We start from the raw sequence: 27,372 nt of genomic DNA, 5'->3' as shown, positions 1-27,372 counted from the left end.
AGTGTGTTTGTAAAACCCCCAAAAAGCCCTGTAGCCACTGAGCTGTAACACAAAGCTCGCTGAAGTTTCATTTTTCCAACATGATCTTTCCACCACAGTGAGATCTCCTCCGTCCACAGCTGACTTGCTCAAACGCTGACAGGAATCGGTGCTGATGGATGGAGGATCCAGTCACAAGCACAGCAGAGACAAACACACACACACACACACCACACACACACACACACGTTTGTTTTTCTATAACCGGTGGGGACTTACCATTGACTCCCATTCATATCTAACTCCTAACCCTTACCCTAACCCCAACCTTAACCATCACCAAATCAATGCCTAACCCTAAACAAACGTTTTTGGCACTTTTACATTTTTTATTAACAACAATATGGCCAAGAAAACGGTGTTGCCACCCGTGGGGACCTCATTTTAGGTCCCCACCGTAAGACAAGTCCCCACCTTTATAGCAATAGTCAGGTCAAAGTCCCCACCGGTATAGCAGAAACAAGTACACACACACACACACACACACACACAAATCTTCATAATTGAAGATCGGTTACATTTTGTTGCAAATGTCAGATTGGAGCATTTAAAGATGAGTCCATGTTTTCAGACAGTTGTGCTCTTCAGTGAGAGAGCTGGAACCTAATGTGTGATCCCAGATAGAATATTTATGTTGTGAAAACGTTCGGAGAAAGTTCTAGTAATGTTTTCAACAGGAAGTTTTTCAAGTTCCCAGACTGTTGTTCTTCAAGCAGGATAAAGTGGTTGAAAGGCATTCAAAAATGTGTCACCTTGAGAATGTCCATTAGTAGGAGTGTTTTCTTGAACAATTTTATCAACAGCAACATCGACAGAACATCCTCAGAATATTGCAGCCAAAATGTTCTGTCTTTAATTAATTAATTGTCATTGTTTTCTGAGACCTCGATAACATCTGGAAAATATAATCCTAAATCTTTTTGAATGGTGGTTTGAGAACGTTCTACTCCTCTTATCATGTAACACAATCTGACAACATTCTGCAAACATTCCCTGAATGTTCAAACATTCTGCCTTAGTTCACGTAACAGCACTCATTGAAATATTTCGAAATTTAAAAATTTCAACCCTAGAGTGTTATTGGAGGACAAAGACTTTTTAACTTTTGTGACATTTTTCAAAATTTTAACTTTTCATGTTGAAAATCAGTGTCAGTGAAGTTACCATGTATAGTTAATTGCCTGTTAGTGGTTAAAAAAAACACATTTTAAGGAATGTATATATCACCACTTCTGTGCTATGTCAGCATAACTACTAGTTTTTGTCAACTAACCATGGTTAGTTTTGACACTTTGACCGCAAATATGGAAGAGGATCAAGTCACAAGTCGATCTTTTTCCTTACATCAGAGTAAAGAGAAAGCTTGATTGGTTTCCACGCCTCTGCTGATTGCGTCTATGTAATGTGCTGTAACTAGAGTGATCTTCACTGATTGGCTGCATGAAAACCACATGCTTCTCGACCTCACTGAGAGGCAGGAGCAAACGCCATATTTAATGTTTGCGGACGTTATCAAGTATGATCACTTGCCCGATGAAGGGCTTATCCACATCGGAATGTTATTTTAAGTAATCAATGCCCCACAAACATTCGTAGAAACATTAGATTAAAATTTTTTCTTCAAAACACGATTAAAACTTTAAGGTAATGTTAGATAATGTGGTGGGAACCTTTACCTTGTGGTGTGAGATCAACATTCAAGGACGCTGGCATTAAACCCCATCTGTCTTTATTTGTTTTATTTCTTTCTTTATTTTAAATCTTCAGATGAAACTACAATTGAACAATCTTGCCGAAATGTGTTTGGAGGAGAGAAGGTTTTAAACTGAAGAAGACCAAATCTACTTCAAGCATGGTGGTGGCAGTATTATGCTCTGTGGAGCAGGTGCTTTACACAAAGTTAATGGAATAATGAAGAAGAAGAGTTACCTCCACATTCTTCAGGGAACCTAAAATCATCAGCAGGAAGGTTCAGTCTTGGGATGCAGTCGGGTGTTTCAGCAAAACAATGTCAATTTCAACGTCTAAAAAACATTTTCCAGATATATTGAGGCTTCAGATCATTTTATAAACATTCCTGAACATTTTTAATGAGATTAAGCATTCTGGCTGCAATGTTCTGAGGATGATTTGAAGATGGGGTTGAGGGAACATGTAGAACAATGAAAAATGTTCTCAAACCAACATTGAAAGAATGTATTCCAAATGTCATTGAGATCTCAGATGACAATATGTTTTTATACAGAAGCTTTTACAGCGTTCCTATAATCTGATATAATACAGTAGAACATTTTTTCCTTTTTCTTGAAGGAACACATTACATTGTGGAACGTTCCTCTATAAGGTGCGCTAACAAGGAACAATGGGCCCTCATTCATGAAGCGTTCTTAAGAACAATTCTGTTCTTAGAGCCTTCTTAAGAAGATTTTTGGCATTCACGAACATGTTCTTAACTGACTGTTTTTAAAGTAAGAACAAATTCTAAGAACACTCAGGAAGGACTCTTACACACAAAAAAAATTCTGTTCTTTTAAGAATTTTGTTACAGTCAAAACTGATCCAAAAATTTGAATTTCTTTCTTAAAATGATTCAAATATTAACCACAAATTATTTAATTTAAAACTAGATTTATTCCAAGTGAATTTTAGTGATCAATGGTTTTATAGTTTCAGTGCCAGTTAAACTTCAAAATCAGATTTTTAGATCTGAAGCTGCACTTGTCCACATTAACGGTTTGGGAGGTCTGTGGGAGGTACAAGCGCAATGACCACTACGACGTGCACGTGCGATGACCCCCGCCACGTGCACGCGCAATAACTATTGCAACGTAAGCGTAATATCCACCACGCTGACCGCCGCCACGTGCACACGCCCCGGTGTGCACGCGCGCGCTGACCGGGAGACAAGGCGGACATGGCCTGGGCAGTTTTACCTGTCACTGCAGCAGAGGCAGAGGGTGTTTATTACGACAGACACCCTTTCTGAGTATAAAAGTTTAGCTGTCTCAGGTCAGACTTTATTGGCTGTTTGAAGCTCTGTCATCTGCAGAAATGACCATCACTCTGGTGGGCGGAGTTTCACCTGCACTCCAGTGCTCACGTGTCTCAAACACTCTCTTGCTGCTGCCTTATAAGGAAGTTTAGAGGGTGTACCTTTTACATTTACAAGTCAATACAATGTAAATGTCATGTTAATGAGAGGGGAGGGTGTTCGTAGAGACTGTTCTTGAATCCGGCGCATCTCCCTCCTAAGAACAGATTTGGCTGTCAAGAACGCTTTGTGAATCCAACGTACTTTCTCTTGGGAGTTCTTAAAGCCGTTCTTTCGAACGCTTTGCTACGAACGCGTTCATGAATGAGGCCCAATGTTCTGAGGATGCTGTGGGAACATTGGGCCTCATTCATGAATGCGTTCGTAGAAACGTGACTGTAACCCCCAAATCAATTGTGTTTTATTTTCTAAATCTTGCAGAATGGTCAGTCACTTTGGGTTATTTTATGGTGGAAAATCTTTTTAAATCACATTTTAATGTTTCATAGTTCAGTGTCCAGACAGGCAGTAAATTGCTCCTATAGTGTAACTGGCTAATGGCATGTATCACATGCCAGATGTTCTGACATGAAACAGTGTGACGGCTGAGCTTCACAGAAGTGATTCTGCTCCCCAACCATGTTAAAGGATGTGCTTTGTCAGATCTGTTCCTGCTATAGCATGTAAAGATGTTGTAAAAGAAAAGAGCAGATACAGATTCAGAAAACAAAACAGTGGACTGTTGTCGCTGACATTTCTAGGACCCAGTGCCAAGACTTTTTTTTAAATTAGATTTTTCTGTAATATTATAATTCTAAAATATTAAAATAACTGACGTCTGGATAAAGTTGAATCATTTTAAGAACTCTCTAAACATTCTTCTTGTATCAGATATGCATTGAATAATAATTACTAAAAGCAGTAACAATAATAATAGTAATTATTGATAATAATAATAGTAATAATAATTAATAATAGTAATTATCATTATTATTATTTGCATTATTATTATTCTTTAAAGCAAAAGTATCTAATATAAGAAGATATCAGAAGATAATAATAATAAGCAGAAGAAGAAGAAGAAGAAGAAGAAATGGAAGAAACATATATAATTATATATAATAAGTATTATTTTTATTCTTGTTATTTTTCTAATTACACTGTTATGATGTTGTTATCAACATTTACACAGAGAAAAGAGCAATATATAATGCAAAAATGTGTGTGTCCTATAATTGGGTACATTATTCATCCTGACTGTATGTGTACATATAAAAGGCATACACAGTCTTTATTACATGTAGTGAATGGTAAGATGTATTATATTTCTATATATATTTATATGATTGCACGATGACAGGCACAAACGGGTTAATAGAGGCTTATTATCTCTGGTTGCACAAAGAAGAGAAGCAGTAATCTATTCTTGTGCAAGAGGCAGCTTGGTTGTCATAGCAACTGATATCCATTTTTATCCTGTATCAGATGACTACAGGAGGCGGGACTTCCAGCTGTCAGTCATCTCCAAAGATGATAATAATACAGTGATAGTTATTTTGCTGAGGCGCTTTCAAACGCGTCTGTAGATTATTAACCCAGGGTTGTTCTTTGTGGACATCACTGAAACATGCAGACGAAGACTTCTGCACTGAAACGCCGCGTTTGTATTTTTAAATTCCTATAAAGAAATGAAATGTCAATTAGCTTTACAGTAATCCCTCTATGTTTGACCCTGTTAGAGCAATAATATTTAATTACATTAGTTTTTTGTTGTCGTTGTTTTTTTTTTTTATTGTTATTTTTTTCAGGAATAAACGAAACCAGAAGTCAGTGTTAGCCTCCATCTTGTTTCTTTCCATCATCTCCGGTTTGTGAAAATCAACAACATTTCCCAGAAGCCTTTGCACTGACCTGTAACCCAAAATGTCAGCACCCTGAGAGCTCATGCTCCGGGGTTAAAACAAGACTGTTTACTGGTGAGTTTAGTGTAGTTTTGTAGTGAAACAGTGACCTAACAGTCCGGTATAGTTGTGGTTATCCGTGTTTTATCATGACGGTGAATTAGAAGGGTTTCGCTGCTAGCTAGCTTTAGCTTTAGCTAATATTTATCCTCCAGGTTAGCAGCTGAATGAAATATGTCGCTGTCTCTGGTGAAACGCTGCTGTGAAGCACCCTGACAAGACGAGTTCTACAGTTTAAAACGTTCAGGAGGAGAATTCAGAGCTGTAACTTGAGCTACACCGTGTGGAGACACCGATGGATGAAGAAACTACGGTGAAACCAGCAGTTCCAGGGGGATGAGCTCCCACCAGGACAAGGTAACATGAAGACACCTCGAGATAAATAACTTATGTCAGGGTAACTCTCAGTGTGGTTACAGGTAATTAAAATGTCATTTTCATACACATCAGATATCAAAAACTGCAAGTTTCAGATTGTGGAGAATCACGGAGGTAAAAGGATGAGATTGTTGAGAAACTGCATGTTTCTGAACTGACTCTGTATCTGTCCCAGTGTGAAATAACATGAATAAATGTGAGTTAGTGCTTTAACTGGTTATTTGAATGTCCCTACTAGTCAGTGTTTATATAATATATATATATATATATATATATATGAAGGCACAGCTTGCTTAACACTGACGCTGATATCACATGAGTATTAAATAATGATATTATGCCTTTAATTGCACAATAAATGGTATTGATATCAACATTGTAAATGCATGAGCTGTGCTTGGCTTGGAGAGATTCAAGCATTAACCCCAGGCTCTGAAGGACTAATAACATGAGGGAATAATGAGGGACACAACCGGGGCAGGTCAAGCTGGAAAGTTGTCACACTTACACACACCAAAAAGATAAGAGTTTTGCTTCACAGTATATTCCTATTCCTTATAAGATACCACTAATTGCACCGAAACTGCTAACTCAGGTTGTTAAGGGGGAAACCATAATAATCCTCCCTATGAGACACCACCAGTAACTGTATCACATCACAGCTCACAAAGAAATTGATTGACAGGTAGAGAGCAGTAAGAGGTTTCTAGGAGGTTCTTTTTACAGGTTGTGGTTATTGAAGATTGGATGAATCATGTACCAAGAGATATGGACACATCTGTGCACCAGCCAATGGGAGAACTAAGTCTAAACCATACTTTATCCCCACCTTTAGTCAATCACATTTCAATGTTTGAATTATATGTTTGTGTTCTATAACCAGTAACATTTCATCATACTGTTCTGTTCATATCAGACTTTATACATTTCTGAGAGGCTAAAAGAGAAAAGGTTTTTTGAGATACTGATATTAGAGAATAAACAGCTCAATTGGAGACAAGTAGTTTGTCTTCTGTCTCAAAAAACCAACATGCTCAACATCAGCACGTTTCTTTCCTTTTCCATTAAGGACACTGTTGACCTGTCAAAGTTCCCTGCAGACAGAATCAGGAATTTCTGCATCATCGCCCACATTGACCATGGAAAAAGCACTTTGGCTGACAGGCTGCTGGAAATCACAGGTATGTTTGTTCACCTGCTCTTCACTGTTTCACTGAGATATTCTTGGACGTGTCAATCATTTGGTTCATAATGTATTAAAGGGTCATTGCATGCCAGCTCAACTAACTAATTCATGGAATGAATTTTCTTTAACAATTTTATGTGAATACACAAATCTTGCTAGATATGATCTTTTGAAGTTTGGCCCTCTTGAGCTACATTTATATCATTTTCCAATCTTACAGCGTCATCAGTCACTTATTTTTCACTAGATGAAGTCAGAAATTTGTTTCAACATCCACAAATCTGGAAATCTCAGGATATTTCAGTTATTAAGTAATGAATTGAATAGCAATAATTAAAAAATAAATTCAAATAAAATAATCTCCACTTTCCTTTCAACCAAATTTTGATGCTGTGTACCATCAACATAGTGAAGTTATTTGTAGATGTTTTTAGTTCTGCATCAAAAAATGTACTATCATAGATGTCATAATACCTGGATAAAAGCGCTATATAAATGCAACCATTTATTTTTATTTTTATTTATTTATTTTATTTTATACCTCTTTTAGGGTTTTATGGCTGAATATTTTTCAAGTATTAATTTAATTTCCTTGAGACTTATTTTTCTGGAGCCTATCCTAGCTGATGTAGGGCGAAGGTAGACAGAGAAACGTTAAATATTAAAGAGGAAAATTCTGTTAAGGATGAGAAACACAAATGTCATTGTCAGTCTGTGCCTGCGAAATTTAAAATTGGCAACATATTCACGCTGCTTTTCAAATTACAGGTATAGTATGAAGAAGAAGAAAAAATCCCTTTTTAAAACCCACTTTGTGGATGTCAGAGCTTGTCACTGCATCAGATTTCTCATGTGTTCCTAATAAAGTGGCTAGTGAGAGTGTTCATCAGAGTGCAGATAGCGATTTATGCAATTAAAACTACTTAGTGAAATGTTCAAGCTAGTAAAAAGTATGAAAAACTAGCTTTGTCAGAAAGTTATGAAATTTTAAAGGAGTAATATAAAATCTTTCAATTTTTAATTCATGTGCAATGAATATTTAGACTTTCCAATAAAACAATGGGAGTAAAGAATCTCAAACAATACTTCTAGGGAAAATAAACTGCAAAAAAGAAAGTTTTTGGGTCCCAAACTGTATTTGATTAGATCTGTAGAAGTCAATTCTTCATGCAGGACCAAATAACATCTAGACATAATCCATTGATTACCGCTTGATCATCATTAGGGTCATTGGGAGCTGGAGTCTGTTTCAGCTGACTTATGGTGAAGGCAGGAGACACCCAGGATAGGTCACCAGTCTATCACAGGACTACATGTAGAGACAAACGCTCACATTCACACCTACGGACAATTTAGAGTTACCAGTTAACCTCAGCATGTTTTTGGACTGTGGGAGGAAGCTGGAGAAACCGGAGAAAACCCAAACACAGGACGCGACCAGACAAGGTGACAGTGCTAACCACTGAACACTGTGTGTGAAATAAAACCACATTTTGATTGCAAGACAGTGAAAGGTTGTGACGATATTAAGATTTGAAAACTGATCATTCTTACTTCTCATCTAAATGTGTTGTTACTAATTTTCTGTTAATTTGCAAATTATTCTTTGGGGTCAAACTTAAAAACAAAACATCACTAATAAAGTGTTGGAAGCAGAATGTTAGAAGATCCCATAAATTTGAGGTGAAGTTAAAATGCAATGCAATTCAACTAGCATCCAGCCCCCCCAGCTGTCTCTGATACAATTTATTATTATAAGTATTTAATGAAGCTATCGGTGCTGCTGTTCCACTGGTAAACACTGATTGGGATCCTGTTGCTGTCTGATGCTGCAGGTGTTTAGTAAACTCAGAGGAAACAATCCTAAACAGCTGGAAGCAACAAACTTAAGCTCCTGTTAATGTTACATACATTCTCTGTTGATAAATATCATTGCTTTAAGATGCTAGTGACTGTTTTCACTGCAGCATAGTTTTGTTGTTTTGGATATTTTCTTTTGGGACCCAATGGATTTGAAATTGTAGAGCAAAGAAAGGCTTAAAACTGTGCATTAAGGCTCTCTGTGATATTTTTTTGACAAATATTGAATCAGAATCAGAATGTCTTTATTGTCATTGTATGAAAACACCAAAATTGAAAGTGCAGTCTTAAAGTGAATAATAAATAAAATAAATAACATAAGCAAAAAAACCCCAAAATAAAACATGTAAGATCATTAATATCAATACAATACATTCATTAAAACATTCATAAAACTGTCCACAAACAGCCATTAAACACTAGAATTATTTAATGTGTCCTGAGTTTCGTGCATAAATGGCATTTGCTGGTGCTGAAATATGGAAAACAATCTCACTGAAATTGCTTCACGGAGCTCTAAATTATTTGCGTATGTCTGTTAATGTCACAGCTCAGTTCAGGCTTATGTTTCATGTTGAAAATGACAGAAATATTCTAGTTCTGACTTAGTAAAGTTGCCAGCATGACTGTTATAGAAACATGACAATGCTGCACTTTCAGACAAGGAACTGACACATTCAGTTGCCATGAGGTGAACAGAACAGGGTGCATGTCTGAAATGGGGCTTAAATAAACAGTGATTCTTCTTGTTTTACTCACTGATGTTGTAATTGACAAACAGGCGCCATAGCAAAGACTGAGAAGAACAAGCAGGTTCTGGACAAGCTTCAGGTGGAGCGAGAAAGGGGAATAACGGTGAAGGCCCAGACAGCCTCGTTGTTTTACAGCCACCAGGGAGAGCAGCACCTCCTGAACCTCATCGACACTCCGGTACGTCCTCAGAGGGTTTCCTGCTGCGGAAATGTCTCATGGCAGGAAGTTGAAATTTAAGGTTGATTATGTGAAGTATTTTGTATTTATTTGTTTCAGTTTTAATTTGAACTAGTTTCACGCCGCTGGAAAGCACCAGCGCCCAAATCAGTGACTTTGCATGTCATTTTTCTGTACAGCTGATTTGTTTACGTCACTGCATCTCTCAGACTTTTGTGACCTTGTGTCTCCGTCTCTCCAGGGTCATGTCGACTTCAGTTATGAAGTGTCTCGTTCAATTTCTGCATGTCAGGGTGTCCTGTTGATTATTGATGCCAATCAGGTACTAAAGTATATTTTTACAGTGAATTATAGTACATGTACTTGCTGCAGTTTGCTAATATTCTATTTTCCTGTGAAGGGCATTCAGGCGCAGACGGTGGCTAACTTCTACCTCGCCTTCGAAGCTCAGCTGACAATCATACCTGTCATCAATAAGGTACCTTCAGACCCACTGCTGTGTGGGTTAATTACACGTGTCATTTTCCAGCTTGATTAAACGAGGCAGGTGATTCTGGCATTTTTCTCCAATCAGATTGATTTGAAAAATGCTGATCCGGAGCGAGTGGAGTCGCAGATTGAAAAGGTGTTTGATATTCCTCGGGAAGAATGCATCAGGGTGAGATGGAGCAGCTGCACCATCCAGTGAGCCGCACTTTAATTCACTGTCAGTCACTTGTCTTAGAAATGTCCGTTCATGTTTTGCAGATTTCAGCTAAACTTGGAACAAATGTTGAGAAGGTTCTGCAAGCGGTTGTGGAGAGGATTCCACCGTAAGTAGGCTCAGGTGGCTTTTTATTTCCTCACTTGAAATGAGGCAAACAATTGAAGCTCTTTCTGTTCTTTTTCCCACCTCAGGCCAGTGGCGAGCACTGAAGACCCCTTTAAAGCCTTAGTGTTTGACTCCAATTTCGACCACTACAGAGGAGTCGTGGCCAACATCGCTGTGTTTGGAGGTCGGGTCAGAAAAGGGGACAAGATCGTGTCGGCGCATCTCGGCAAAACCTACGAGGTCAACGAGCTCGGTCTTCTCCGGCCAGATGAGCACCCGACACAGAAGCTGTACGCTGCATTCACCCTGATCTCATGTCATTTCACCCATTTCAAATCTCCAGCACTAAAACTGACCTCAGGATGCATCTTCAAAACGTTGTAATGTTGTTAAACCACTGCACACTGTCTTATTTACTGCTGGATTAGTTTATATACTGAGTAAACCTCAATTATCAGAAATATAAGAACAAGCATCACACAAGTCCCTTCTCCATGTGTTTGTGCGTACGATAAGATATGATAAACTTTATGGATCCCTCACTGCAGAAATTTTCATCTTGCAGCAGCTGAATACAAATAGAGCAGAGTAGAAATAAGACAAAGAATACCAGAAGTGCAACAAGGAAAAAAAAATAAAGCTGGAAGACTGTGGACATCTATTACATGATAGATAATATACGTCACTGTAGGAAACAGACAGTGTTGCACCTTTTCTCAGAAAATCTGCCCTTTTCTGTTTTTGTCAATATATCAACTGAATCAGAAGCAGAATCACTTTATTCATCCCCAAAGGGAAATTCAGTTGTCAGGGTTCTTATCTGTTTAATTTTGAATTGAATAGCCTGACTGCTGATGGCAAGAAAGATTTCCTAAATCTTTCGGGGCGGCATGGCTCAGTGGGTAGAGTGGCCGTCTTATAACTGGAAGGTTGCCGGTTCGATCCTCGGCCTGTCGTGCTCATGGCGAGGTGTCCCTGAGCAAGACACCGAACCCCTAATTGCTCCTGATGGGTTGTGGTTAGCACCTTGCATGGCAGCTCCCACCATCAGTGTGTGAATGTGTGTGTGAATGGGTAAATGTGACATATCATCATGTAAAGCGCTTTGGATAAAAGCACTATGTAAATACAACCATTTACCATTTTGCAGGGATAGGAGCCGTCCACTGATGTTTCATTGTTCATTGAGGCAGATGTGAAGTGGATGATCCATGTTGGTCAGAATGGCCTCCATCTTGCTCAGTGCCTGTCTCTCCACCTTCAATCCGATTCCAACCACAGAGCCAGCTTTTTTAATCAGTTTGTTCAGACGCCTTGCATCCTTGTTCTTTATACTTGCCTCCCCAGCAGACTGCAGCATAAAACAGGACACTTGCTACCACAGACTGATAAAACGTCTGCAGCATCTTACTGCAGATGTCTAGTGATCGAAGTCTTCTGAGGAAATAAAGTCGGCTCTGGCTCTTTTTGTAGATGAAGTCTACGTTTGTAGACCAGTCCAACTTATCAAGGTGGACACCTAAATATTTATATGATGTCACCATCTCGATGTCCATGCCACAAGTATTCACTGGCTGAAGAGGGGGTTTGGATCTGCGGAAATCTATGATCATTTCCTTTGTCTCTGAGGCGTTGAGTAGCAGCAGTTTTTGTGACTCGAGTCACTGAAGGCACTTATCAAATCTCTGTATTCAGCTTCATGTCCATTTCTGATACATGCCACGATAGCAGTGTCATCAGAGTATTTCTGAATGTGGCAGGACTCAGTCCTGTATTTGAAGTCAGATGTATACAGAGTGAACAGGAATGGAGCCAGGACTGTTCCTTGTGGAGCCCCGGTACTACTCATTAATGTCCCAGAAACACAGTTCCCCAGCCTGACAAACTGCGGCCTTCCTGTCAGGTAATCTGTAATCCATGAAACACAGGAAGGATCCACTCCCATCTCTGTGAGCTTGTCTTTGAGGATGGTGGGTTGGATGGAGTTGAATGCATTTGAAAAATCAAAGAACATGATTCTCACATAAACTCCAGGTTCCTCCAGATGAGACAGGGCACAGTGAAGCATGAAGAGGATGGCATCATCCACTCCAATGTGTTCTTTGTATGCAAACTGCAAGGAATCGAGTTTGTCTTTGACCTCAAGCCTCAGGAGACGTAAAACCAGCCGCTCCAGAGTTTTCATGATGTGTGAGGTTAGAGCAATAGGTCTGTAGTCATTTAGTTCAGCCGGACATTTGATTTTTGGTACCGGTACAATACAGGATGTTTTCCATAGAGCAGGCACCCGCCCCAGCTGTAGACTCAGGTTGAAGATCCTGTGGAGAGGTTGACACAGTTGTGCAGCACAGTCTTTAAGCAGTCTTGGACATACATCATCTGGGCCAGCTGCCTTCCCAGAGCAAAGTCTCTGAAGCTCCAACATCACCCCTGTCTCTGTGACAGAGACGGATACAGGTGCTGGAACGGAAGTGGCTGCAACTGTGGAGACAGAGGAGAAGGAGGAGGAGCTATAGTGGGGATTTCCATATGTTGTGGAGAAGAAGGATGAGTAGCAGTGGAAGTAGGTGTGTCCACAGTGTCAAATCTATTGAAGAACAAGTTGAGTTCATCAGCTCTTTCTACGTCACCCACTATTGGCTCCCTCCTCTTTTTATTGTTGTGTCCAGAGATGGTATTGATTCCTCTCCACACATCATGGATGTTACTGTGTTGAAAATTCCTCTCTATCTTCTTTTTGTATTCCATTTTTGCCACTTTCAGTTTCCTCTTCAACTCATGTTGCACTTCTTTGAGCTGTTCTTTGTCACCATCTCTAAAAGCTTGTTTTTTCTGGTTGAGGATTGCCTTTATGTCACTTGTGATCCATGGTTTGTTATTGGGGAAACAGCGAACAGTCTTTGCAGGTATGACTGTGTCTCCACAGAAGTTGATGTATTCAGTAAAACAATCAACCTGTCTGTCAATGTTCATACTGTCCTCATCTGTTTCCAGGAGCACATTCCAGTCTGAAGTAATTGCTTTAGATTTTATACCTATGTAAAATTATTGAACTATTTGATAATTGCACTGTTTGATGCTCATCCCTATATCTGAAGAAAGCTCTATAGAAAAAGATGTAGGAAATAACCTCTGTTAAATGAGTCAGTGTGTAGAAAATAATGAGTTGTATTCACAGAAAGGTTATTGCATTTTTTTCACTTCCTGCTGTGTGCTCTTGTGTAGATTTGCAGGTCAAGTTGGTTATATAATAGCAGGTATGAAGGACGTGAAAGAAGCCCAGATTGGTGACACACTCTACCTGCAGGACCAGCCGGTCGAAGCTCTTCCAGGCTTCAAACCTGCCAAAGCCATGGTCTTTGCTGGTGAGAACTGTTCTTATCTTGACTTGCTTCTTGCTTTCAGATTAAATTTGAGATTTAAAAAAAAAAAATGGTATCACTGGACATAGTCAAACATAAACTCCTTCAGTGCATGCTGTGTTTCACTGGCTCGCGCAGTGCAATCAGTGCTTTCCACATAGATGAAGCCTCCTGTTTACTGCTGATGTGCACTCTATCTCTTTTCTCCTGCCCCTCAGGCATGTATCCAATGGACCAGTCAGAGTATCCCGGCCTTCGCAGTGCAATTGAGAGGCTGACCCTGAATGACTCAAGTGTCACAGTGCAGAGAGACAGCAGTCTGGCCCTGGGAGCAGGCTGGAGGTTAGGACGGATGTTTTGAATTAGAATAAAAAGTGGCTTTAGAATCCCCGGCCGAGGAGTTGCTTATTGTGGGATGAAAACAAAAAGTGTGTGGGTTTTTAGGACACTCAGCGGTGCACCCACAAATGTTTAGATGCTGTTATAATGGTCACTGTTGCGGAAGAGTTATCCGTAGTGTCCTAAAGTGCACTGAACTCAGTGGAAGCAGCAATAGTATCATCTTCCATCATTTTGTACACAAACCTGGACCACATATGCTGATTTATTGGCACATAGCAACTTTTTTTATGACATGCAGCATGTTTCCAGTACAGACAGCCAAGTAAGAGTTTATTTATTATCACAGGTCATATTATGAGTCCAGATGATGTAAATTTGATTCTGTTAGTGGCAATGATTTAAATAATTTGGATTTTTAAAAAAATATATTTTTATTGGAGAAAAAATAACAATAATACAATACTTTCAATCACAAAATACAAGTCACCATTTTTTCTTTTTTTTAAACATAAACAGTAACAAACCCCCCACCCACTCCCAAGCAGAGCTCAATATGACCAACATACATATTATTGGATATTTATGCAATACCAAAAGAGAACAACAGTCATAGGCATACATTCAATCAGGCAGTACCTCTAAATTAGTGAAATATGAAATAAAGGGTTGCCATTTCTGGTCAAACTTGGCTGTACATCCTCTCATTGTGTATTTAATTTTCTCAAGTTTAAAAAAACAAAACAAAAACATGACATCTTTATTAAGCTACCGGGAAAAAGAAGGATATTTAGCAGACTTCCAATGCAACAATAATAAACGTCTAGCTAGTAGGGATGTAAAAGCAATAATATCCTTTTGTATAGAGTTAAGTGCTAACATAGGGTCAGGAATCCCAAATATAGCAATCAAAGGACATGGTTGGAGGTTTACCTCAAGGACAGTTGACATAGTAGTAAAATAACCCGTCCAAAAACCTTTTACATCAGGACAAAGAAAAAACATATGGCTAAGATGACAAGGAGAGCCTTTGCATTTATCACAGTTGTCTTCCATTTCAGGATACAGTTCAGACAGTCTGGATTTAGAGAAATGCACCCTGCATAATACCTTAAATTGAATAAGTCCAAGACGTGCACAAGAGGTGGTAGATCGTACCCTCACTAAAACCTGTTCCCAGGACTCATCATTTATTTGTACCTCCAGTTCTCTTTGCCATGTACACTTGACTTTAACATTTGAGTGGTTGTTGAGTGCCAGAATAAAATCATATAGCTTAGAAATGTTACCTCTGTGCTGAGGAATAAATGACGGCATGGTTTCCCACCGCTGTTTCGGAGGTAAAGAGGGGAAAATTGGGGAAACATTTAGTAACAAAATTGCGATCTTGGAGATAGCGAAACAGATGAGAAACAGGCAGATTGTAACGAGATGATAAATTGGCAAAACTAGCAAAGACACCATCTATGTATAGATGCTTAAGTTGTGTAATACCCTTAGCACACCATACTGAAAATGCTGAATCCGAAATAGATGGAGGAAATAAATGGTTGTTATTTAGAGGGCCCAAAGGAGACGCAGATGCAAATTTAAAGTGCCGTCAAAATTGATACCAAATAATTTGGAATTCTAACATCGTGCTGGAATAGCAGTGAGTCTTACTCACCGTTGAACTCTTTCCAGACCGACTCTCTGTAATTAAAAGCACAAATATCAATTATAAAACTTGAGTGCGCCTGTGAACCTCCCTGTTCCCCTGCAGACTTGGCTTCCTGGGTCTTCTCCATATGGAGGTGTTCAATCAGAGGCTGGAGCAGGAGTACAATGCCTCCGTCATAGTAACGGCGCCCACAGTGCCCTACAAGGCCGTTCTCTCCTCGGCCAAACTCATTAAGGTAAGAGCCGTTTTCTTGCTCGTATATCTTCCCTCTTACAGCAGAGTTTGGCTCGCACTGTACTGTAAGTTTAACGAAAAGAAAGTTTCAGCCGCCTTGGAAATTGATGATAGATGGAGGCTGTCTGGTATCACTGGCCTGCTTTCCTGTAAAATGATCCAGTACGGGAGATATTTGATGTGGAAATACTTTAGAGGACAATCAGAATGCTCAAGTGCAAAATGAGACTCGCAGCCAGTTTGAACACACAGAGTTCCCAAGTTGAGTTTACTTGGGTCACTAAGAGTAAATGGACTAGAAATGTGCATACATTTATTGAAATGTTCTTCTTCTCCCTACAGGAACACGGCGGTGAGGAGATAACCATTGTGAATCCTGCTCAGTTCCCAGAAAGATCAGTTGTTTCAGAGTATTTGGAGCCGATGGTGCTGGGAACCATTTTAGCTCCAGACAGCTACACTGGAAAGATTATGAACCTCTGCTTGGTAAGAAAAAATGCAAATTAAACAAATATAAACTGCTCTCTGTAGTCTTTAATCAGAATATGTTCTTCCTGAACCGTATGGGATTTATTTAGAATTACTTGTGTAGCTAAACTACAGTATGAATGTATATCGCAGCAGCAGCTGACAGCTCTGATACTATAAAGAGAAAAATCTGTTATCAAGGCCTGTATAAAGCCTGTCTAATTATTGCATTTGGTCCACATATGATGACTGGATGTACCTGCCTACCTGCGTGCTCTTTATCCCTACAATTGTCTTAAATTCAGCAACTTTTCAGACTGCGTAAATTAATACAAAAGTGACTTTTTGGGCAAGGAGCAGCAGCTTCAGTGAACTGTGTCGCAGCTGATAAGTCATGAATGAGGGTGTGACAAAGACATCCTGTAGCATCTACAGTATTTCACAAAAATGAGTACACCCCTCACATTTCTGCAAATATTTAATTCTAACTTTTCAAGAGATGACACTAAAGAAATGAAACTTTGACACAATGTAAAGTAGTTGATGTACAGCTTGTATGACAGTGTAAATTTACTGTCCCCTCAAAATAACTCAACACACAGTAATTAATGTCTAAACCGCAGGCAAGAAAAGTGAGTACTCATTTTACATGGAAATATTGTCAAATTCATAGCATAGCTGTCGTTTTTTGATCATCCATTCGGCGAGTTTCTCAATTCTACTGTAAAATCAGTATTTCATCTGCAGAGGAGCAGCTTGGAAATGGCTCTGAAGTGACTGTTGGTTAACAGGAATTATCTGCGTTTCAGTTCCTGTTTTATATTTACTTTGCTGCCTGATAACTGAAATAGTAAAATACGTAAATGAAAACAGCTTTATTGGAAGTTGGGCTTTTGTAGGATGCAGTTTATGTGAGCACAGAGAGCAGGAGAAGCAAGCGGATGGCACTAGGCAGAAGTGTACTAATTAGCATTCAGCAACATTTTGACAAGTGTCCATTAAAAGTAATAAACCACAGTCGTTCACTTTTAACACATCACTGGTCTTCCACAAGGCAGACATTTTGCTAGCGCTAGTACACAGCTAGCACAAGAATGGCGACCAAAGGGGGGCCAAATATTACATTTTTACCTAAACTTGCAACATCTTGCTTTCCTAAGCATGCCAGAAGATAGCATTTATTTGTATTTCTCCATCTTTCAGTGTTCTTTGTGGTCTCAATACTCCTTTAGTTTGAGTAACGTTGGTTTGCACATCTTTGTAAATGTTCGCTGCCTGTCTGCATTATAGAGCAGGAGTCATATGATGGTATTTACCTCATATTAGTCTGTATTCATGAAAATTGAGTTATATAGCCTGTTTCTGTGCACACTCCAGCTTTAAAGTGTGGAGTTTTTTGTTTTATTTTGTTTAGTTTTTTTAACAGAGATGAATGCTTTCTATACTCTGCTTATGTTTGTCAGAAGTTGCAGTTTGACAAAAGATGCTGGAGTGTGTGTGTGCTTTTTACCCTTTCAAATTTGGCCTGATGGTAAAGAAAGAAAAATCCTCTAGAATGGACAAACAAGAAAGCAAAGAAACACACTCTCAGTTTCAGAAGTAAATGATGCCAGGAACACATGGAGGACTAATTGCTTGTGTTGTCAAAGAATCGCAGGGCGGTCCAGAAGAACATGGTCTACATAGATGACCAGCGCGTCATGATGAAGTACCTCTTCCCTCTGAATGAAATTGTTGTGGATTTCTATGACCTCCTCAAGTCCCTTTCGTCTGGATATGCCAGGTACAGCTAAGCAGCTACAGTCTAAATACATGCTCACAGTTAATCATATATACTTAACATGGACTTCAGAGCTTGTGCTTGTCTTATCTGTTGTCCCGTATACACTCTACAACCTGAGTATAGCAGTTATGTCGTACTATACTAAAACTAAATGCATATATGTTACAGAAAGTACATCTCCACAGCTTTCAGTGATTCATATTTCCAGTTAGAGTTGTAGAAACTTGTATTATTTTGTTGTAAAATGTCCTTCTTTTCCAATCAAAGGGCTGTTGTCTTTACTTTTTCTGCTACATGTTTTCAGTTTGTCCTCGTTTTGATTTTATCTCACAGCTTTGATTATGAGAACGCAGGATACCAAGCTGCTGATTTGATAAAGATGGATATTCTGCTGAACGGGCGGCCAGTGGAAGAACTCACCACAGTCGTTCACAGGTACATTTCTAATAAGAAGTCACTTTAATTTAATTTTAGGTTGCCGTTTTAAGAACTGATCAGGCAACACAGATAAACAATGAGTTCATTGTGCCAACACTTGCTACATTATGGTTATTTTTCTTGCCCCTGTTGAATATATCAAATTAAAATGAAATAATAGGTACATTAGATAAGGAAAAATGTTGTATTGCAGCTCCCTGTTTTTCTCATTAAATGTATCTGTAATGCTGCTTGAAGGCACCTTTTATGTTTTGTTGTCACAGCAGTCACCCGTAGCTTGATTATTATTGTCGCTGTCAAGGTTACAGTATATAGCCCTTCATTATTATTGTAATTATTCTGAGCCTATGGAGCATGAAATGCATTCAGCACTATGGATAACGTTAAAAAATGGCCTTTTGGCAGCCAGTGTTAACATGACTTTATATGCCGGACAAGGACTTCTTTCTATTTGTGACAAGGACAATAGAGTAACTTTACAGAAGAAAAGTGATGACGCACAGCAGGTCTGTGTTTAATCTACTCGCTATCAGAGCTGCTACAGGAGTCAGAACAGACCTGTGTGACTGAAGGGCGACACGCTTCACCAGAGATGCTGCACTTACACCGATCACACTGGGAACCTTGGAGCCAAGCCAAGCGTAGCTTCAACTTTTTGCTCTTTAAGAGAAACACTCAAATCACAGAGCAGAATATCTCATACCGGAGGCTTGTTTTCTCTGTGTCATGTAGATCTGTTTCACTTAATGGAAAGCATCACACAATGAACCTGAGCGTCCTGGTCTCCTTTTAGAAAATATTCTCTCCATGTTCCTGCAGAGAGTTGAAGCTAAAAAGTAATTATCGTAGCCTAGCATAAAGGCCTTAAGCAGGATGGACTATCCCCCAACGTAAGAAAACATGCCTAGTTATACCTCTGAAGGTCATGAGCTCACGCATTACGTCTTGTTTGTTTAGAGACATTTAAAACGACCACAAACATAAAGTTACTGCACCTACAGTGAGGAAAATAAGTCTTTGAGCCGCTGCGTATTTCATGATTTTGACCACATTGCAAGAAAAACAAGTGGTCAGTAATTTTAACCTGCTAAGATGTGGCATCTGCATATGTGACCTTTTTATTTTTTAAAAAAAAGATTCTTCATAAAAATGATGAAAAATAATGATAATAATACAAAAATATACAAATACAGTAATTATACAAAAATTATATAAATATATTAAAAATGAGAAATATAATAATTAGATATTAGATATTTTAGTGTTTATTCCTTATCCCAAATAAGTAGAAGAAATCTGAAATACAAGCTCAACCAGAGCTTGGGCTATTAGTAGGCTTATTTTGACTGTAAGATACAGAATGTATATATATATATATATGTATATATATATATATATATATATATATATATATATATATATATATATATATATATATATATATATATGAAATCCAGAAAAACACATTATCATGGATGGATGGATGGATAGATACTATATTACTTTATTTATCCCAAGGGAAATTCAAGGCCTTACGGTTCTAAATTGGTATGACTAGGTGGAGTAACCCTGATTGGCAGCCATCAGACATTTCTTGTGGTTGGTCATCAGGTTTCCACACATCTCATGAAGTATTTTAGAAAACTGCTCTTTGCAGATTCTCTTCAGATCCTTAAGATTCTGGGACTTTTCCCTCCATACATTTTCTGTCTGTTCTTTCTCTGGCAGTTCAAACAAACCTACTAATAAAATTATAGACTGCTAATTTTTTTGTATGTTCCCAAAATCATAAAATATGTCAGTGGATCAAATACACTGTAACTTCCCATAAACTTAGGAATATTTTTTGTTTTTGTGTTTACATTAGAGCTATTTTAAAGGATAATTCTGGTATTTTTCAACCTGTGACGTGACGACCAGCGACCACAACACAGCTGCCGGGTGCATCAGATTAAATTGTCCTTGTTTTTGCCACTTACAGGTTCAGATTGTTGATTGATCAAAATGATCACTGATAAACTTAATGGTCTGTAAGACTCAGTATGTGTTCAGGAATGTTTTTATCTATTTTCATGGAGCTGTTCATAACTTCAACATGTCCCTGAACCACAAAGGCACTCTGAGAAAGTTTTCTGAGGTGTTTTGTTGACACTGTATGGAAACGTATGAGCCACTGTGTGTTTTTCAATGAGGCTTTCTGTCCTCCATCTCTGCAGCATGGCTCCACTCCTCCTTGCTCTCTAACTCTCACTCTTGTTTGCACTGTTGTCTTCTTGTCACAACTCCTCCCTTGAGATTTCAGAGTGAGACTTCTGTTAGACGTTTTTCTATCTTTGTAGGAATCTGATCAATAATGTTGTCAGACACTTCACAATGTGACCATGTTATTGGCAAAACCAAGCATTTTTTAGTTGCCCTGTGTGATTATTGCAGCTGTTTCACAGTTTCTGGTCGTAGTGTTCCCACAAAATACTGAACCGAATCCACACATTTTATTCCTAATAACTTGTTTCACCCAAAAATATCTGAAAATAGGGCCCATGTGGAAAAAAAGTCCTTGACCATCTTTTAATGTAACACATTTTAAAGCTCTGTGGACACTGACCACGCTAAACTGTTTCCCTCCACTTCCATTCTTTATGCTAAGCTAGGCTAATCATCTAATCCCCCTCGCGTCTTACTCATTCCTAAAACGTGAACCTCAGTGGAAAATGTAGTTGTGTAGTTCAAGACTTCAAATCTAAAGGTTGATGATGAGGAAATTTGGGGAAATTTGCTCCAGTATTACAACATAAGACAAAATAACACAACGTAACAAAACATAACATAATATAGGACAAAATAATACAGCATAATGCAACACAAAATAGCATAACGTAACAAAACATAAAATGATCACAAAATAACACAACAGAAGACAGTACAACCAGCATAACACAACATAACAAAACACAACATATCACAACATAACAGAATATAACACAACATGACATAACATAACAACATCACAGGACACAACATAATACAATATTACCCAACATAAAACAACACAACACAAAATAACACAACATAACGAGAAAAAACATATAACATGACAACATCGTAATATATCACAGCATAACACACTTTCTTTTTTTTTTTTATCCTGTCCGGCAACAGAGCAGGCAGAATGAGGATCTGGCTGCTGCATTGTGCCATACAAGTTTGCTTTTCCAAGGGGAGTTTATAAGTATAAGACTCCCTTTGATACTGTACAGTAATTTATTTAGTTTGAATACTTGTTGATTAGTTAAATACACATAAGTTTGCCGGACCTGACAGGGGAAAGGCAGGAAGAGAGAAACGAGAAGAGAGGGGAAAAAAAAACAACAAGGGGGGATAGTGAAGAGAAAAGAGAGAGTGCAAGAATACAATTATCTTTCAATTGAAACCAACACAACAGACAACAAGCTAGTACACCTTAACAAAGACACACCGGAACGCATCCTACGGGTTTTGTTAGGAAACACAGCTAGTAATTATTCAGATCATCTATGTGAAACAAACAAACTGAGGAAACATGTCTTTTGATATTTTGGCACCAGGACAAACTTAACACCCCACAAGACAACATGGTTGCTATGTCCACATGCAGAGTACGGTGCAATTGTGACTGTGATCATGCAACTATGATCTCTGACCTCCGTGAAGGCCAGAAGCGGGCCCGAGAGCCCACAAGACCCAGGCGAGCCGACAGCAATCCCAGAGTAGAGATCCGAGCCACCAAACCACGAGGACGACCACGGATCGGCCCGGAAGGGGGCAGAGGGAGAACCTGGCCAGGACCCCCAGCGTCCAGCGGGGCCGGACTCCAGGCGACCAAGACCGGCGGCCACCGACCCCACCAGGGGCCGGAGGCCCAGGGCGGACCCAGCACAGGACCCCGGGCCCCAGGCATCCAAGAGGCAACCCCCGCCCCCCCAGGCAGAGGGTCAACACCGCCAGGGGAACCAGTCATAACCAGTCATAACCAGACGGCCACCCGGCATGGGCCGACACCCCCGCCACAGCCCGAGATCCAGGGCACCCCACCCCCCTAACTACCCCCCCCCCCCACCAATGTGACACAAATAGCTTGAAATGTGCAAAAGGATAACAGCCATTGACTCCAGCTTCAGCCCTGGTTAGATAAAACTGATTGGGATGACGTTGTGCATCTTCAAAAAAAACAGACCCTTCATTGATTTACTGCTGATGACATAGGTGCATGCCATTGTTAACTGCTGTATTTTAAGGTAATGTGATGAGTACTGTAGATTTTATGACTGTCGGCGTAGAGCAGATATATGACCAGCACTCATTCAGCAGCCGTTTTCTAGCTGCTTCTGCTTCTGATGAGTCCGTTTTCCTGACAGGCAGCGAGCGTACAGTACAGGGAAAGCCATGTGTGAGCGACTGAAGGACTCCATTCCAAGGCAGATGTTTGAGATCGCTGTACAGGCAGCCATCGGAAGTAAGGTCATCGCAAGAGAAACGTGAGTGTGTTTTCAGAATAGAGTTAGATGCAAAATAATACAGGATGTAAAGTAGTTCTGAAATGTGCTAAATGTTAGTATGTGGTGTCTCTTTCAGAATAAAGGCGTATAGAAAAAATGTTCTTGCAAAATGTGTAAGTAAATGTTTTTTCTGTCGTATTGCTCAAACATATACCACAGATGCCTTGAATTTATATTTAATATTTTTTCCTGGCAGTATGGAGGTGACATAACACGGAAGATGAAGTTACTGAAGAAACAGGCCGAAGGTAAAAAGAAGATGAGGCGCATCGGCAACGTGGAAGTTCCCAAAGACGCCTTTATTAGTGTTCTGAAGAGGAAAGAAAAATAGACTGATGCTGTGAATGCGTTATTATTGTATTAGTATAATTTAATATGAAACAGGTCTTTGTTATTGAAAGGCTCTGATAGATTTCTTCTTAAATAAAAGTGCTTAAAATCTCTACTGAATGTGATGATTTCCACTTATGTGTCATTATGTTATTCGATGTTCGATGTTACTTAAAATTTATATTTTTCAAAGCATTTAAAATCCTTCATTTACACTTAATTATCCAGTAATAGGAGGATTACACCAAAAAGTGTCATAATTGAAATGCCAGCACTCTTGATGAAACAGAAGTTGTTAAAAAATGTTTACTTCACTTAATGCCAAAAAATGAGTAAGTGTCATAAATATGAGATGGACAGTGTTGTGTTTTGGACATCATGTAGCATCTGAGTAATAATGGTACAGGATACATTATAATTTTTGTACACAAACTGATTAGATCAAGGCAAAAAAACAAAAAACAGACTGAATGACCATAGATTGGTTATTCAGGAGGTTTAGCTCAGCAGATGGTGAAGTATGTTTAAACTGTGTAATTTAGTACAACAGTTTTCTGCTTTACTGTTAAATGAGCCTAATCGAAGTATGGTATTGACCAGGAATATGTCTAATAAATGTATAGATGATGGCAAATCATCCCCAAAGATCCCCATGTCTCCATCCATCCATCCATTATCTATACAACACTTAATACACCGCTTATTCCCCATCCTTGGGGTCACAGCGGGGCTGGAATTTATCCCAGCTGACTTTAGGTGAAGGTAGGAGACACCTGGACAGGTCACCAGTCTGTCACAGGGCTACATATAGAGACAAACAATCACACTCACATTCACACCTACGGACAATTTAGATTAATCAATGAGCATGTTTGTGGACTATGGGAGGAAGCTGGAGAAACCAGAGAAAACCAACTTCTGCACAGGGAGAACATGGAAACTCCATGCAGAAAGATCCCTGGAGGGCTGGGATGCAAACCAGGGATGTTCTAGCTGCAAGGCGATGGTGTTAACCACTACCCCACTGTGCAAACCTCCAAAAATCTCTGTATTTATTTAAATTAATGTGAAATAATTGATTTTTTATGATGTTTTTTGTAGTGAATACTTCAAGTTCTCAGTAATCTTCATCGTTTGTAGAAAACGATGTGAAACGGTTTTTAAATGATCAAGTTCAACTATTTTGCTGCAGATAAATTATCAAGTCCAACATTCGTTGAAACAATAGGTGTTGACTTTAGCACCAATTTGAAGTATCTAACAGTTTGTTCTTAATGTCATCAGCTAAACCAGCTTTTCACAAAACAGACATAACTCAAAGTTAGTATATATGAAAATAACCAAAGTTAACGTGACGCAATCTGGAGGTGAATAAATAACGTGGAAATTCTGCAGATTGTTTTGTCAGTATTTGCTTCTTAATCCACAACAAATATACTAACTAGAATTAATACTGAAACATCTGTAAGCTTGAAAGATTCTAGTTTGATGTGTTTAAAGTCTAATTTGAGCTTCAGCTGAGCTAAATGTAGTTCACCACAGAGTAACGAATGTTGATCCATGTAACAATCACTGAAACTGCCTTTGAAAATGATCTTTTAAGGGGGAGCTTCACCCGGCCGAGTACTAAAAATGACCAATGTTGAAAGTTTCATATTGCACACACTTTATGAAGATAAGGTATGCAACCTGTACATTTTTAGAGACCTCTAAACACCAACTTTACTGTGAAACCAAATTTTTTTCATTTTGAACAACTGGATTAAACTTAAGTGCTGATTTCTCAAAACTTCACTTTCGGATGCACACGAACTGCCCCTTAATTTATCTTCTTATGCTTTTGACCAAAACTTATCATTTTTGGCATGCTGGTAGTATAGGCTATGTAGAATGCACCTATTAGCCTTTTTTTTGATAACTTCATTTTATGCTGAGTTATATACGAAAATCTTTGTAGCAATTGTTTCATTTCATTACCATGGTAACCACAGTGAAATATGACAAAACGGCTAATAGGTGCATTCTACATAGCCTATACTACCAGCATGCCAAAAATGGGAAGTTTTGGTCAAAAGCGTAAGAAGATAAATTAAGGGGCAGTTTATGTGTGTCCAAAAATCAAGTTTTGAGAATTCGGCACTTAATTTCAATCCAGTTGTTCAAAATGAAAAAAAAAAAAAATTGGTTTCACAGTAAAGTTGGTGTTTAGAGGTCTCTAAAATGTACAGGTTGCATACCTTATCTTAAAAAGTGTGTGCAATATGAAACTTTCAACATTGGTCATTTTTAGTACTCGACCGGGTGAAGCTCCCATAGACATAATAAAGAGTAGACGTCGCATCGACCGCTACTGCCTATTGGGGCTGACGAGCGGTGGGGCTGCCATCTTGGTCCGGTCATCTGCTCCACTCAGCGCTGTTTGACAGCGCATTTAATCCATCTTAACTCTGAATATTAAACTGATTTTCACGCGTTTTTTATTTTTTATTTTTTTTGCTGCAAACGTCATACATGTAGCTATGATACAGGACAAATGGTTCGGCGTATTTTAATATTCATAGAGACAATATATGATTATGCTATATATACATAAATAAACAAAATACTGACTAATGAACACATATTTTTAAATAAAACAATAAATAGAAGTGATATAAATCATAGATGGAGTATCAACATCATTCACATATATATATATATAATAGATAAAAGTTATATGTCAGAGAAAAATATATAAATCACATATAGACTATCAATATAATTCATACATATACATTAAAAAAGATGTCAGAAAATGATATTATATATGTATTGTTTTATATAGAAATATGTGTTCATTAGTCAGTATTTTGTTTATATATGTATATATAGCGTAATCATATATTGTCTCTTCAAATTATTAAAATAATTGACTTTACTGCCATTATCTGCTTCTCTAACATATATTAGTGTGTGTGTGTTTACAGTGTTTGCAAAATACCTGTCTACAGTCGAGCTTAATAGCAGAATATTCTATTACCTATTATTATTATGATCTATTATTCCCGCTATGAATATTAAAATATGCCAAACCATTGTCAGAGTTAAGATGGATTAAATGCGCTGTCAAACAGCACTGAGTTGAGCGGGTGACCGGACCAAGATGGCGGCCGTATTTCTCGCTGCGCAGCACTCCAAGCGGCGTCTACCCTTTATTATGTCTATGGAAGCTCCCCTTAAAGGGATTAGAGGAGATTTAATTTCCTACGACTTTGAACGTAGCATGCGCATGCGCACATACAACCTCTCCCTCACCCCCCTCTAACCTCCCCCCTCTTAACATTTACGAAGAAACGCCCCCCTCCAGAAACTTGCGTAGCACTCGTGAAGTTGTCTTTTACGGCTGGGTCCCCCTCGCTCTTTATCTGCCATTACGTAAAAAAAGATGACCAAAACAAATCGCCAGCTAACTACGAAGCTATACCAAAGCAACACATACTGAAAACACGTAAGTCCAAGACGTACGTAATCTCCGTAACTAGGCCTGAGCCAGAAGATTTTTGATTGACAGGAAAGGGAGCAAACCAAACGCCTCGGTCCGAGCGCATTGATTGGCTGATGTTTTTCAGGTCCTGCCATGTCCACAGTTTTGTTTTTTTTAAGTTCTTTTAGAGACCATACATACAAGTCCACTAAAGGTCAGTATATTCATTTTATGTGAATCAGACAAATTAAACAAACAAACAAAAAAACATCCTCCATAATGCCTTTCAGGACAAATATGTGCATGAGGAAAAACTGTATCAACTATCAACCCTTTCAAGGAGCCTGTTTAAGCTGTTTTAAAGACAGATGTAAAAAACTGTGGAACTGTCCTTTATTATCTAGTAGCTCCTGGATGGATGGTGATTGTGATTTCTGAAATGCTAAAGCAACAGAGAAATGTTTCCCCTGTTTGTGAAAAAAATAACTAGTTTCTTACATTATGAGTTTTTTTTCCAGCAGATGGCAGCACCTGCTCAAACACACAACAGACCTGAGAGGAAAT

The 27,372-nt window shown here is 38.7% G+C and overlaps 1 protein-coding gene across 3 annotated transcripts; it reads left to right on the top strand.

Annotated features, from left to right (window-relative positions):
- Window positions 1-4,950: 4,950 nt before the first annotated feature.
- On the top strand, window positions 4,951-23,458 carry guf1 (GTP binding elongation factor GUF1). Of its 3 annotated transcripts, XM_022216985.2 has the most exons (17): window positions 4,952-5,388; window positions 6,479-6,590; window positions 9,237-9,385; window positions 9,627-9,707; window positions 9,786-9,863; window positions 9,960-10,043; window positions 10,133-10,197; window positions 10,283-10,486; window positions 13,422-13,561; window positions 13,777-13,900; window positions 15,660-15,792; window positions 16,134-16,277; window positions 17,909-18,042; window positions 18,376-18,477; window positions 22,875-22,994; window positions 23,092-23,128; window positions 23,212-23,458. In XM_022216985.2, the coding sequence occupies exons 1-17, from the start codon at window positions 5,368-5,370 to the stop codon at window positions 23,344-23,346; spliced, it is 1,863 nt and encodes a 620-aa protein (XP_022072677.2). In that variant the 5' UTR covers window positions 4,952-5,367; the 3' UTR covers window positions 23,347-23,458. The 3 variants fall into 3 exon arrangements, with proteins under 3 accessions (XP_051810142.1, XP_051810140.1, XP_022072677.2); XM_051954182.1 differs by lacking the exon at window positions 23,092-23,128 and having other exon boundaries at window positions 4,951-5,388; XM_051954180.1 differs by lacking the exons at window positions 22,875-22,994; window positions 23,092-23,128; window positions 23,212-23,458 and adding an exon at window positions 22,171-22,530 and having other exon boundaries at window positions 4,951-5,388.
- The last annotated feature ends 3,914 nt before the right edge of the window (window positions 23,459-27,372 follow it).

This window comes from Acanthochromis polyacanthus, chromosome 10, assembly GCF_021347895.1.
Source record: "Acanthochromis polyacanthus isolate Apoly-LR-REF ecotype Palm Island chromosome 10, KAUST_Apoly_ChrSc, whole genome shotgun sequence".
NCBI lineage: Eukaryota > Metazoa > Chordata > Actinopteri > Pomacentridae > Acanthochromis > Acanthochromis polyacanthus.
Note: the sequence above shows the minus strand (reverse complement) of the source record. Positions and strands in the feature narration are given on the sequence as shown.